Below are 13,899 nucleotides of genomic sequence, written 5' to 3'. Positions count from 1 at the left end.
TTCTACATTTCTTTTCTAAAACACATTACCCCACTCAGTTCAGTGGCCATGATTTGAATTATTTTCGCAGTTTCTAGAACTTGCTTCTAAAACTTAAAAAAGGCCAGTTCCCTAAGGGACAGCATAACAAATGGCTAAACATGGGAGCTCCAAGAGGTAGTCTGGAGTCAAAACACAGTGTCAAAACCCCACTGTAGCATGTCTTCTTTGCAGGACCGACTACTGACCTGCTTCTTTTCTGAGTAGGTGGCCTTAAATGAACTCATAAAACAAATCTGACATTAGTGAAATTATGTTCAAACTCGAAGCAGCTGAGCATCACTTTTCCCACAGCAGAATCAAGACTGCTGATAGCAAATCAAAGCAATGTTGACAAACATCATACCAGTGTTACTGTTATTCCAGTAAGGCAGAACTTTGCACCCAAGTAGTGTCCTTATGAATAAATCAAGGGTGATGTCATACACAGACATCTTGAATCAGGGTAATGGCATCATCTCAAATGCAATGGGAGCAAAAATATTAAAATTCTTACAAGGGAAGATGTATTTTTTCACCATTGTTTAATTTCAAAAATTGCAAAGAAGCTTGCCTAAAGTTTACAGCAGGAAAAATCACCTCTGGCTGAATTAATGCATGCAAAAAAAAATCAATCCTAAAGGACAATTTTTTAAAAAATTATCATCATGTGCAGAGGGGGATGAGGTAGTAGAAGCTGCAGCACAGAGCCAGATTCTAAGCTGAGTTGAAATAATTCAGAGGGAGATGATGGGAGGTGAGGGATTTTTTACGACACTACAGATCCACAGGTTTGGATCTGTAAACATATCCATTAGATATTTGAATATCCATAAGAGATATTCAAATCTGCCATCATATAAAATACCTTGTATACTCTTTCTTATTTATAGACTTACATAAATCTACCATTCTATAAATTTTCATATAAGCATTTATAATTAGATTACAAGTTATACCTGTAAACTTATATAACTATTTCTATATAGAGAGATAAACTATACATGGTATTTAACTTTTTTGCCACAAAATGAATTCTCTTCCAGATGTTTGAAAATAGTGGCTTATTAAAACAGGAATTGTCATAAGCAATATTTCACAGATGTCTGGTTTTAGATACCATGCCCATTGACAAGCTCTGGTTCTTCCTGAATTCTTTTATGCCCTAAAGTCTGGGTTTGCCTGGATTATTCCTCTCTTTCCACTTCCCCCACCTATACCATTCCCCCTTTCTCCTTCCCTGCCTCTGCAGGTTCTACTCATGAGGCAGCTACAGGGCTGAGGGGTACACTGCAATTTTAGTTTGCATCTGGTGTGAAGAAGCAACCCTTTTAATACTCTAGAGCATCTCTATGTGCTGTTTCCTCTCAGGTTTGTTTTCCTGAAGTTGGATTGTGTCCCAAGGCTGTAAGTCTGAGTTATTTGGTGATTATTTGCAACCCTGTCCTCCTGGGTTCTGTTGAGTCATAGAGATATTCCTTGGAGTTTATAACAAGCACAAGTCAGAATGAGGAAAAAAGGCATGTATGTATTTCAGTTTGGAATTCTCTATCAGATGCTTGATATTTTTCCTTGGATAATTTATCTGTAGTGGAACCTTTATCCCACTTTTTGACCTGCACTTGCTGGAGCAGTGGAAGAGTGTAAGTGGATGTGAGAAGATGAATGTGATCAAACAAACTCAGTGAAAGCTGAGAGGAGGCAACAGAGGATTCCTTACAGAGCAGAATTATTGTATAATTCGCTGTTACTTTGAACTGCTACCTAATTAGTTGTTGGGTTTCTCTCCGTATCCCTTTATACAGCCAGCTATTGTACTCAGAATTTCAAACATAGTTTCATAGGTATCAGCACAACATTTTTACTTGAACAAAGAGTAATCAAGATGCCAAAGGAACCAGATTTGCAAATTATAACTACTGAGGACAGTGGCACAATGCCAAACATGCTGGAAAGAAAATGAATTGTTGATGATATTTTATTTGAACAAACTCAGTGCTTTCAAGTTTCTTTCTTGACTCTTGTCTTCCAGAATGCAGAAAACACTGTAATGCTGCATCTGAAATAACTTAGTAGCTGTTTGATCAATTGTGAAAACCAGAAGTATATATGAACACATAGATGATATGCACAGGAGAGGCACTAGCTTTACAAAATCAGAATGCTATTTAATAGAGTTGCTCCTACTTCACACAGGTTTGACACGTGACTGAATGCTGGCACTCCACTAGTGACATCAGCCACTCCAGCAGGGTGATGCATGCAGAGGAATAACATATATCATTTAAGAAACTAGAGGGTGTACTGCTATGAAAGGCGGCAGACTGAGAAATAATTCCCAAGTGCATCCTAGATTTCTGTAAAAAGTGTGGCAAACTCAACATCTAGCGGGAAAGGCCCTGGGAGTGCTGGTGACAGCAGCTGGACATGAGCCCAGGTGTGCCCAGGGGGGCAAGAGGCCAGTGGCACCTGGCTTGGATCAGCAATAGTGTGGCAGCAGGACCAGGGCAGGGATTGTCCCTCTGGACTGGGCACTGGTGAGGCCACACCTCAAATCCTGTGTCCAGTTCTGGGCCCCTCACTGCTGGAAGGACATTGAGGGGCTGAAATGTGTCCAGAGAAGGGAACGGAGGTGGGGAAGGGTCGACAGAGTAAGTCCTGTGAAGACTGCCTGAAGGAGCTGGGGGTCTTTATCCTGGAGAAAAGGAGGGTCAGTGGGGACCTTATTGCTCTCTGCAACTCCCTGAATGGAGGCTGTAGCCAGGTGGGGGTCGGCCTCCTCCAGACAACAGGACAAGAGGAAATGGCCTCAAGCTGTACCAGGGGAGGTTCAGGTCGGACATCAGGAAGAATTTCTTCACCAACAGGGTGGTCAGGCATTGGAAGGGGCTGCCCAGGGAGTGGAGTGGTGGAGTCCCCATCTCTGGAGGTGTTTGAGAAAGGTCAAGAGAAGGATCTTTCCCCTCTACTCAGCACTACTGTGAGCACACCTGAAGTATTCTTTCCAGCTCTGTGCTCCACAGTAGAAGGACATGGACATGCTGCAGAGTATCCAGTGGAGACCCATTAATATGATTAAGGGACTGGAGGACCTGAGGTACAAGGAGAACCTGAGAGCACTGGGGTTGTTGTACCACAGGAAAAGAAGACTCAGGAAATCTTACCAATGTGGTGGGTTGAAGAAGACAGAGCTACAATCTTCTCAAGGGTGCCCAACGAGAGGACAAGAGGCACTGGGCACAAATGGAAATTTAGGGAATGCATTTTAAACATTTTAAAAACCTCTTTTTTTCTTTTTTTTTTCTTTTTTGTGTGAAGGTGATCAAATGGTACAACAGGTTGCACAGAGAGATTGTAGAGTCTCCATCCCTGGAAATATTGAAAACCCAACTGGACATCTGGACAAATCCCTGAGCAACCTGCTCTAGCTGACCCTGCTTGAAGGAGGGGTAGGACTAAATGATCTCCGGGGATCCCTTCCAGCCATATCTATTGATTCTGTGGCCAAGTGGTTTCTGTGCACTTTTCTAAGCTGGGAACACTGGACTCTGACAGCATAAGTAGCAACAGATGCTAGGATTCATGATTATTGCTGTGTTGGTACTGTGGTACTCTCACACCCCTGCTGTCTTGCATGTAATTTCTGCAAACTACAAGTGTTTGGGGTTTTTTCCCTCTTTATCATAACAACTTATGATATAGAGTTATGTGATCTATGGTGATTGGTCCTATGTAAAGCTATGGTTATTGCAGGCAGGAAAAGGGAATTCAGGAAACTTACTCATTTCCATGTATTCCGGAGTCAGTCCAGTGAAAGGTTCTAAGGTATAGTCGAGTTCCCACTGCTGAGGGTCCTTTGCTTGGTTGGTGTCCACTTCTTTTGGCTCGGTTCTTTCATCCTTCAGCTTCCTGAAGAGCTTCTTCAGCTTCCTGAGGAACAAAAGTTCAGATTGAATCAAATATTTTTTTACCTTTTTTCCCCCTTCAAGATTTGGCTCAAGTCTGTGTGCAGCAACACAAAATTCATCTCATGTTACTTTGGTGCACAATAGGATGAGTTTACACCACCCTGTGAAGTTTTGATGCTGCTTATTGACAGATGACAGGCTGCTGGACTTGGATCCAGTACTTTTTAATATTTTTTTTTCTCTCTAGGTGGATATTCAATGGGGATCTTCCTGAAGTTCAAGCACCTTGGACCTAAATAATGTTAGTAATAAGTAATACTCTCAAGAACAACACACTGAGAACCTCCCCTTTAACAAAATGTAAAAAGATTATGTGACAGCTTCATGCTACATATCAACCATAGGTGCACTTTTCTCTCACCATGAAATTGTGAACTGCCAGTATAATATACTAATAAGGTAAAAAATTACCAGATATGCATAGTTTGCCAAGAGAAGTTGTGGATGCCATCTCCCTGGAAGTGTCCAAGGCCAGGTTGGATGGAGCTCTGAGCAACCTGGGCTAGTGGAAGGTGTCCCTGCCCATGGTAAGGTGATCTTTAAAGTCCTTCCCAAGCCAAACTATTCTGTGATTCCATGATATTTCCAAATAAAGAGGGTGCAAGAACATACTGATAGCACAAATAGTGGTATCAATCACTGTCCCACTAAAATGGGGATACAAATTTCATGACAGTGACAAAGGCATGAGAGTAAAGCAAAACCATTTTAAAAGAAGAGTAAAGTACTCCAAATGTGCCCCCCCAGGGATGACATTTCAAATGCACATGCATCAACAGCATCACACTATTTTACACATCAAGAAATTCCCGTGGAAAAACACAGTAGAATGAAGTATTTGTTCAAAATCAAGGAGGTGAAACACAGTTGAATTAGCATAAAATAGCAAGATTTATACTTTCTTTTGCAGATGATATTTATCTTTCACAAAAACATACGACACTATTTTATAGTTCTTCACATATGTGCCATATGAGTGAGAATCCAGATTAATTCCAGTGATGTCTTGCCAGTAGTCTAAGCAGGACTCTCCCACAAACTCTTCTCCCACAGCTTGTGATAAACCCTTTGAACTGTAGGTGTGTGGCCTGGAGAAGGGAATACATGGGGGAAGGGGTTTTCCTCTGTGCCTCCAGTGAAGCAGAACAGCCTTTCTCAGACCCTGATTTAAGTATCAGGGCAAGGCAAGCTGGCAAACACTATAAAGGCTTTACTGGGTGGGTTTTTTGCTTTATTCCTGAATTTACACTCAGGCACACAGGATCACTGTGTCACCACATTGCACAAGGCTCTGTAGCAGCCTGGAAATGAGTGGCTGAGGGATTTCTACACTGACCAGTGTTTACAGGACCCGATTTCATCACCAGGATGGAGGAAATGGGGATTGACAGACTCTCTTAAAACAGACCTGCATTGCCTCAGGCTCTGTCAGTCCCAGGATCACAAAGCTTCAAAAACGAACAGGTCAACCCCATTCTTTGTTTCAGGTGCAATGAAGATGTAGCTCACAAGTCCAATGGTAACATCCTCAGTATTTTGGCAATGCTGGGGCTAACCAAAGAATTTTGGTACCCAGAACACTCAGATTACACAGTTTTAAGAAAAGGGTAGGGGAAGATTTCAAATGTTTCACAAGAGGGAATTAGGTGAATCCCTACAAAGACATTTACCTCCTACATGGTGCAAACTCAGCCATTTCAATACACTAAAATTCCCTTTCTCCCCCTCTGCTTTTATGGCAGCCAAGGGAACTCTTCTGTGACAGATGTGATGCTAGTATTCAGAACGTAGGAGACTGGGGCAGGATTTAAAACCAGCAAAGAATTCCCAGGATGCTCTTCCAATATACCCCAATTAATTTCCTAATGCGAGGGACTCTCAGAGGACAGCGGACACTGAGTTCAAGACAGTGCTGATTTCTGTTCCAATAAAAAAATCCAAGCTATAAATGTCCCTCACACTTCTGTGGGCAGATGACACTGAAGATCCTCTCATTGTCACAGTGCAGCAGCTGAGATAAAATTTGGGTGTGTTTAGATGTGAAGTCTGTGCATGTGTGATCTGGTTAGAGCCCCACAGAACTGAGACGTGGAGTTTATTGCACACCCAAACCTCCCAGGAGAACTCAGTAACTAAAGCAATAGTTGTTGTTTTTAATGTTTATTTGGGAATGCACTAAATCCAGGACTCAGTCACTCAGGATAATTTTTAATTTTTCATCTGGCTATCTGTAAGCCAGGCAAGAGGAGCTGCATTTTTAACCATTTGGAGCTCAGCTTTGAAGAGTGTCTGTATGCTTCTTTTATGACATTTTTTTAAAATATCAACTGACTGAAAGCAAGCCAAACTAATTATTTCAAATTTTCCACAGAAAAAAAAATATACCTTTGTGTCATATCCAAGCATGTGAAGTTTGAGACCAAACAGAAATGTGTCAGAAAGTTAGAGGAACAAAGATCAGGGATTTCCAGAGTGTTATTCTCCAGCTATACAGCAATAGGGCCACGAAAATGAGTTTTGCAGAACCCTATAGCCATACATATGATTGTGATTTAAAACTGAGTACACTTTTTAAATGCACTTGTGTGAAACCTGGTTTTTAATTACTCAGATCAACATTTTTAAACAAGGTAGACAGACAAAAGATTATTTTAGCTTCTGATTTCTGCATGCCAGGCAGTGTGGAAGAGGTAGGTTTGCCCATTCAGGATGAGCTTCCGGGAAGCTTTGTGCTGAAGAGGCACATGCAGTAAACTTTCATGACTCCATGTGAATTTGGGCAAGCAGAGAAAATGGTAGAGCTGCAGAACAGCCATTATTTCTGGTCCTTTTGCCAGTGAATATCAAAAAGCAAGGTGCATTCTTAAGGAGACTGAACAGCATGGAAGAAGAATCGACGTGGGACCAGAGGGAAAGAAAGTGAACAGGTTTTTGTCAGGCTGTGTCTACAGCAGTTAAAAATGATGTTGCAGATTCTCACAAAGGATTGGGAACAACCTATTGAGTTAGATAAGAGTCAGGAACAGGGGTTAATTATGTTGTTTGCAATTCCCAATATAACCAACAGGTATTGCATTATGCAAGTTAACCAACATCTGAAGAGAGCATAAAATCACTACAGCCTCATGCCTGAGGAAAAGATTCCCTCAAGGTTCTGAGAAAAAAAAAAAAAATAGGAAAAGAAGAGAGGAGTCAAACCTTGAGTGATCCTTGTTGGGCTTCTAAGCACGTGGTGCTCTTAAATGAAACCTTTCTTTAAAAAAATCAGAGAGATGACTATACTGTTTATACAGCAAGAAGGAGTATCAGGATTTGGGGATCTAGACATGATGATGACTTGGGAAAAATGAGAAATTTGTGGAGTGAGACCTAGTGCAACATATAGAGGCTGGAGAGGCAGGACATCTGGAGGGCAGGTTGAAATAGGACTTTGTGGGCACAAGTCTTTGTGTCTTCGGTGGCTGTGCAGTCCTCACAGTGCATCTCTACCAGAGCTTGTCAGAAAGATTGGAGCTGTGGATCCAGTTAGAATTTCTCAAGACTCTCAATTAACAAATGTCCTTGGGTACTGCAAAGGCAGATCACCTGTGACAGTCTCCAGGAACTGGATTTGGAAAGGGACACCAAGATGATCAGAGGGATGGAACAGCTCTGCTGTGAGAAAAGGCTGAGAGAGCTGGGATTTTTCAGCCTGGAAAAGAGAAGACTCTGGGCTGATCTAATTGTGGCCTTCAGGACCTGAAGGGAGCCCACAAGAAAGATGGAGAGAGACTATTTCCAAGTCCTGGAGTGACAGGACAAGGGGCAATGGCTTCAAACTGACAGAGAGCAAGTTTAGATTGGATATCAGGAAGAAATTCTTCCCTGTGAGGGTGGTGAGGCCCTGGCACAGGTTGCCCAGAGAAGCTGTGGCTGCCCCATCCCTGGAAATGTCCAAGGCCAGGTTGGATGGGGCTCTGAGCAACCTGGGCTAGTGGAAGGTGTCCCTGCCCATGGCAGGGGATTTGGAACAGGATGATCTTTCAGGTCCCTTCCAACCCAAACCACTCTATGACTCTGAGAATACTTGCTAGAACGGAGATGCAAGAAAGACAGAAAAGCCCTAGATTCCAGCTGCCAGGACTGAAGGATTATTTGTATTAGGTGTTTTTTAAGGCTATCCTTCCAGTTGATGCTTTTTGATTTGTAACATGATAGAAAAGGGTACAGGAAGAAAGCTAAACAGAAAAGACTATTTGGTTGAGCAGCTGGAGCACTTTTGTCTAGAGGAAAGGAAGAACAGTGACCAAGACTCTCCAGCCCTTGCCTGTAATTTTGTTCCCTGCTTTTGGGAAGGAGCACTGAAGATCCATGTTTTTCTTCAGTCATATTCCTACAGTCTGTTCATGTAAGGAAAGACCTTCTCATATTCACAGGTAAGGGGTAAAAGAAGGAGGCAGGAGAAGAACAAAAGGATCCAAATCTCTTATTCTGTTCCACAAGTGTATGGTATAGTCATGCTTCCTTGGCACACTCAGACTTACTGGATTCTGTGGGAGTTTCAGTTGTGCTTGGGATTTATTGGTTTTTCAGTCAGAGGAAAACAGCAATCCAGAGCAGCAAAGGAAAAAAAAACCAAGGAAATAAACAAACAAACAAAAAAACCCCAACTTTAATTAAGAATAATTTAATAAAGGTGAAAAACAACATAAAAGATAATAGCTATGAAGGAGTGTCTTTAAATGGATTTTATTAACTCTTTGTATTCTCATCCAGCATAGTTAAGTGCATTTTGAAGGAAGTGATGGAAACTGATGCTGAATAAAAAGACCATAATCACTAAATTCAATAGAAGTTTTGCCATCAACTTCAGTAGGGCCAGGATTTCACCCTAAGGGTTTAGCACCAAGGTCAAAGACAGAGTAATAAAATAACCACATGGATGTTCAGGAAAAAAAAAACAGAACTGAAGAAGGGGGGTTTAAAAGAAACTCTAGGTTACAGTTTTCAAGCCCTGCAGCCTTTTAGGGTCAGTTTCTGTCAACAGTAAAAGAATGATGGTATGTGACACATCGGAGTGAACTGTGGCATATTTACATCTGTTAAACTTGTGAATTCCAGCCACACAGAATACAACATTTCACTTCAACAGGGCTTAGTTTTGTGTAGTTCAAATGTTGGTGCATTTAACTAGCTGGTTTGATATTTTTGGGTACACACATTTTAAAAAAAAAAAAAAAAAAGAAATCACAGAAACCTTTAGAAGACCAGCAAGCCACATCTACCACAGTTGTGCAGCAGTTTCTACAAAAGCACTGAAGGAAAAAAGAAGGATGTGTCCCCCGCGACCCCAGAAAATGCAGGGCTGACATTTGAAATTTAACTTCTCATCCAGCACTGACTCTGGATAAAGCAGAATGAAGACATTGGAAGATGCTTCCCAGTTCTGGCAGCATTTGGGATCCTAGAGGCATAATGGATGAGTGTTGTTTGTAAACTCAGTTTATCATCTACTTGGCAGAATTCTTGAGGGAAAGAGACAGAAAATGGGACAGCTTTATGACCTTCTGCAAAACAACTGAAATGCCTTGGGTTTTCTGGGGAATAAAATCAAAAGGTTTTCTGCAAATAATCCTGAAATCTTGAGATTTCAGTAAGGAAAAAAACTGATGTGGGTCATCATAAAACTTAGCAGAGTGGTACTTCCATGTTACAGACATGTGGAGGACAGAAGCAGATTCTGAAGAACAAATCTGTGATGGTCCCTTCTGCCTTTCCGTACGGGAAAGGTTGGTTGCAGCACCTGTACTCTGCCCTCAGTGAAAATACAGGGAGCCAATGGATGAATCTGTATTATTCACTCTGATTCTCAAAGAGGCACAAGGAAAGAAAGGGGGAAAAAACACAGCTGTTGGAACTGTAGATAAAAGACATTGATTTGTTTTTCTGTCACAAGAGGACTGTTCATCACAGTGTGCAGCCTGTGCAAAAGTAGACACCCAAAAAAACCCAAGGGAAAATCTGATGGATCAGTCCACAAAGTGTGTCTGGGCCCATGTGTGTGGGGCAGATGAGATAGAACAGGGTACAATTAAGGATCTAGCCCACATCAGTGGAGTGGTCCATGCAGAAATAGGAGGCTAACCCTAATTTAATTAAGGGTTCACTAAAGCACTGTGCTTCTCCTGGTGCAAACAGCTCTGGTGAGAAGGGCTGAGCCCTACAGATATATACGTGATTTTCTTGAGAATGAAGACAAGCAAGGGGAAACTAGGTATGCTTATTGCAGGATGACGAGATAGCATTATGACTGAAATGATTATTTATCTAGGGAGGAGAGGATGAAAGCATGTTTGTTTCTAAACAGTTTTAAAAATTGAGGCCACCATAGTTTGTTGGCAGAAGGGTGGGTGAGAAGAAATGCAGGAGAAAAATGGGATGAAATGGTCACATTCTTGCAACAAAGTGAGGGAAATGAGAAATAATTTTACATGAATTTCTGTTTGGACTGGATCAGCCTGTGCTTTCATGAGTCAAAAATAATAAATACAGTATTTCCAACATCATAAAATCACCATTAAAAAAGTCCAGTAGCAGTAAGTTTTTGGAAGACGAGAAACATGTCACCCAGGATTACACTGAGAAAGCTTTAAGCCTTCAACATGTCAGATATTTTGGGAATGATTTACCATCTTTTTCTCAATATAAAATGTAAACCCAATGAGATGTAGACAGAAAACAGGCCTCCCTATTGAACTTTGACACAAGAATAATGAAACCATCCATAATCCACATCTGATTTGTTTGGGATTTTTTTTTTTCTATTTAAATTCCTTCCAAGAAAAAAAAGATCTTGCTTGGAAAAGGGAGGAAAATGGTTCATTTAAAATATATTTCCTATCTTTTCTGTCTTTTGTCTTGGTTTCTAGTTAACATCTTCAAGGCCTTCCTTATGGCTGTGACCCAAAAGCTGCTGACACCAGAGCTCAAAGATCCTGACTAATTTCAGTGGAGTTGAGACATCTAAGTCAGACTCCTCCTCTGCTACATTTCACAGGCCACTGCCACCAGGAAGCAAACTTTCCAAGAGGCAGAAGCAGGACATTCTCAGTGGATTCTCAGAGCCTGAAGATCCCCTTGGCACTGGTGACAGACAGAGAGGGTTTTCCTGCTGTATTTGCAGCAGAGGACTGTGCCCTGAGAATCCTTGGCAGCCACTGCAGTGACAGCATCTCTCCCATACTCCAGCTCTGGCCTCACACAGTGACACACTGACACACAGACACCTTGGAAATGTGTGCATTTCATCTGTAAATCCATAAAATAGTCATAGATCAAATACTAGATTTTAACATGTTTGATGAGCTATTGCTTTTCCCCATGCTAGCTCTCCTCCACTTTAAACTAATTTATATTCAATACTGCTATACCAAAAGCTTCTCTAAAACTTCCCAAGAGATCTATCACACCTTGCCTGTTTTTCCAGGTTTCTAAAATTAATTTAAATCAATTATTTAATATATTCAATCACTTTCTTTAAGCCATTTGCTGCAGATATAGCCAATTATTCAATGTAAAATACAGCCAGATCATTTCACCACAACCAAAAATGTGATTTATCATCACATTCAATTAGAATCCACTGAAGGCAGTGGCAAAAGTTCCCATTCAGCTGAATAAGGATCAAGCCTTTAATTTACTGTGTCATGGGAATAAGGCATGGTAATGGAGAAGGCTGGGATACATACGGGATTCCAATTTCAAACAGATTATTTTGAATCAGTTGTTTTCCAAGCATGATGATGCTCAGCTGAATGCAGAGTTCCATCAAACAGCCTCCTGGAGCACACTGTAATTAAACAAAACCATGGAGTGTGAAGGGATTAAGAGGATTAATTTAAAATCACCCACTTGGGAGAGCTCCCAATGTCTCCATGTGCCCGTTGCCCTTGCCACCAATTTGTGTGGGAGCACGGAGCTCATCCATCATTGCAATTCTGTGTTTGACAAGGTATTTCATCTCCACTCATAAAACTCCATTATGGAAAATATGCAGAGCTCTGAAATAACTTACTGTGCCCTGGGGCTACTATATTTCCTTTAAAAATATTTACTATATAATCAATGTAATAAACATAATGCAGTATCACCAATACTCTCCCAACCTGATGTCTCCCAGGGGGGAAGAAAGGCTTCAATCTTGCAAAGACTTATATGTAAGCTTTATTGTAAAACCTTGAGCACATCTATCAGTTTTCAAGGAAATACCAACAGCAATTAAAGGGAATTTTGAAAAGAAAAAAAAAATTACAGGTTTAGCACCAAATGGCAATGGGCTATTAAAATGGCTATTAAAATTTCCAAGCTTCTAGTGATCTAGAAGGAGAAGCAAGATTCAAGTTTCCCAATGGCCTCAATCAAATCATGTACTGTTTGTGCCTAAGTGCTCAGTTGTAAAGCATAGAAATGGTGAGGCTTCACCTGAGAGAGACCATGAAGGACTCAAAACTGCAGAGAGAAAGAATATAAAATTGCCTTAGATGGAAAATTTGGATTTTGTCTATTTACGGTGAAGATTTAACCTCTTGTTTTAATGTGTTTTCTATTTTTCCCTTATTGTCTATACACTGTATACATATTTCTCTCTGTTAACGATTTTTTTGGTGTTTTAATTTCATATGTACTTATATGTACTTGCCTCTTCCATTCGATACCCTTCGAACACATACACGTAACGACCAGGACGGCCAACAAACCTGAAAGCAACAACAATCTATGAAATAATATACAAATGGGAAATATGAACTAATAAAAAAACAGGAAAATAAGCTGCCTTTAACACCATAATTATTCATTCATATTAGCTACAATGTTTCAGAAGTAGCTTCTTCAATATGAATTTTAAAAGGCTCAGCACTGACTCAATTTTGATCATTCAAAATCATTTCAAAGCAGTAGGCCTTTACAAATTGTTTTCTGATATGTCTTGATAAAATAATTTTAATAAAATATGTTTTCTTTGTTAAAACAAAATAATAACAAATTCCCTCTTTTGATTAGAGATCACAAATAGAAATAGGAACACATATCCTAACTCATATTCTCTTGCATCTGAGTAATGCCTGAATAGAATTATTTACACATCTATACACAATCAAGACTCTTCTGACAACACAGGGGGAAACAGTGAGATTTGATTTTATTATAACCATACAATACAAAAATATGGTCAAAAAAATAAAGAATTCAGTGATATTTTTCGTTGGGGCCTTACAGTCTTTACAACTACTGGCAAAATGTATCATTAACCCTCAAATCAAAGATGCTGAATAGGATTAGTGAAGACTACAGATTAACAAATTTTACAGCCCCCAAAAGGAACAGAAAAATGATATGGAACAGAATCCAGAGGATGTTCTAAACAGTTTTTTTGCCAAAGTTTTAGAAAATCATTTTAAGCTTCCCATTCAAAAGCATGTGGATGACCTGGTCCCAAAAGACAGTGATCCTGAACCCATAGGAAGTCACACTTATTTAGCAGGACAGCTGAATTAGCTTTTTGGTCAATCAGTTCATTTGCCAAACCTCAGCTTCCAGTTGACCATAACCATTCCTTAATTTAACTTGATATAGGATAAAAATGCAAAACGATGAGAAACGAATAGAAAAAAAATAGTTCCGTAATTTTAAACGAGACAGGAAAACCTCTCTTTGCTGGATGATGCCTCAAGGAAAATTTGCTAAAATGTGGAAGGTGAAGGCCTGTAAGCACTACCTTTCACTTTTAAAAGCAACACCCTTTTGGGGATTACTCTTATTTTAAAAAGAACTGGTCGCAGTTCAGAACAAGGCTCAGGCCAGTACTCAACATCATGCCCTGCCAGTCAAAGGACAGCTTTAAACAACCCTGTTTATGATATTTTTTGCAGAGCTG

At 40.4% G+C, this 13,899-nt stretch overlaps 1 protein-coding gene across 1 annotated transcript in view; it reads right to left on the bottom strand.

Annotated features, from left to right (window-relative positions):
- Nucleotides 1-13,899, bottom strand: part of ANO2 (anoctamin 2) — a 154,985-nt gene that overhangs the window by 18,344 nt on the left and 122,742 nt on the right. The window contains exons 17-19 of the mRNA XM_064654295.1: nucleotides 12,664-12,721; nucleotides 11,714-11,814; nucleotides 3,800-3,948 (exon numbers count right to left, since the gene is read on the bottom strand). Coding sequence (XP_064510365.1) covers nucleotides 3,800-3,948; nucleotides 11,714-11,814; nucleotides 12,664-12,721 — 308 coding nt within the window. The remainder of the gene's footprint in view (nucleotides 1-3,799; nucleotides 3,949-11,713; nucleotides 11,815-12,663; nucleotides 12,722-13,899) is intronic.

The sequence above is a fragment of the Pseudopipra pipra genome, chromosome 5, assembly GCF_036250125.1.
Source record: "Pseudopipra pipra isolate bDixPip1 chromosome 5, bDixPip1.hap1, whole genome shotgun sequence".
NCBI lineage: Eukaryota > Metazoa > Chordata > Aves > Passeriformes > Pipridae > Pseudopipra > Pseudopipra pipra.
Note: the sequence above shows the minus strand (reverse complement) of the source record. Positions and strands in the feature narration are given on the sequence as shown.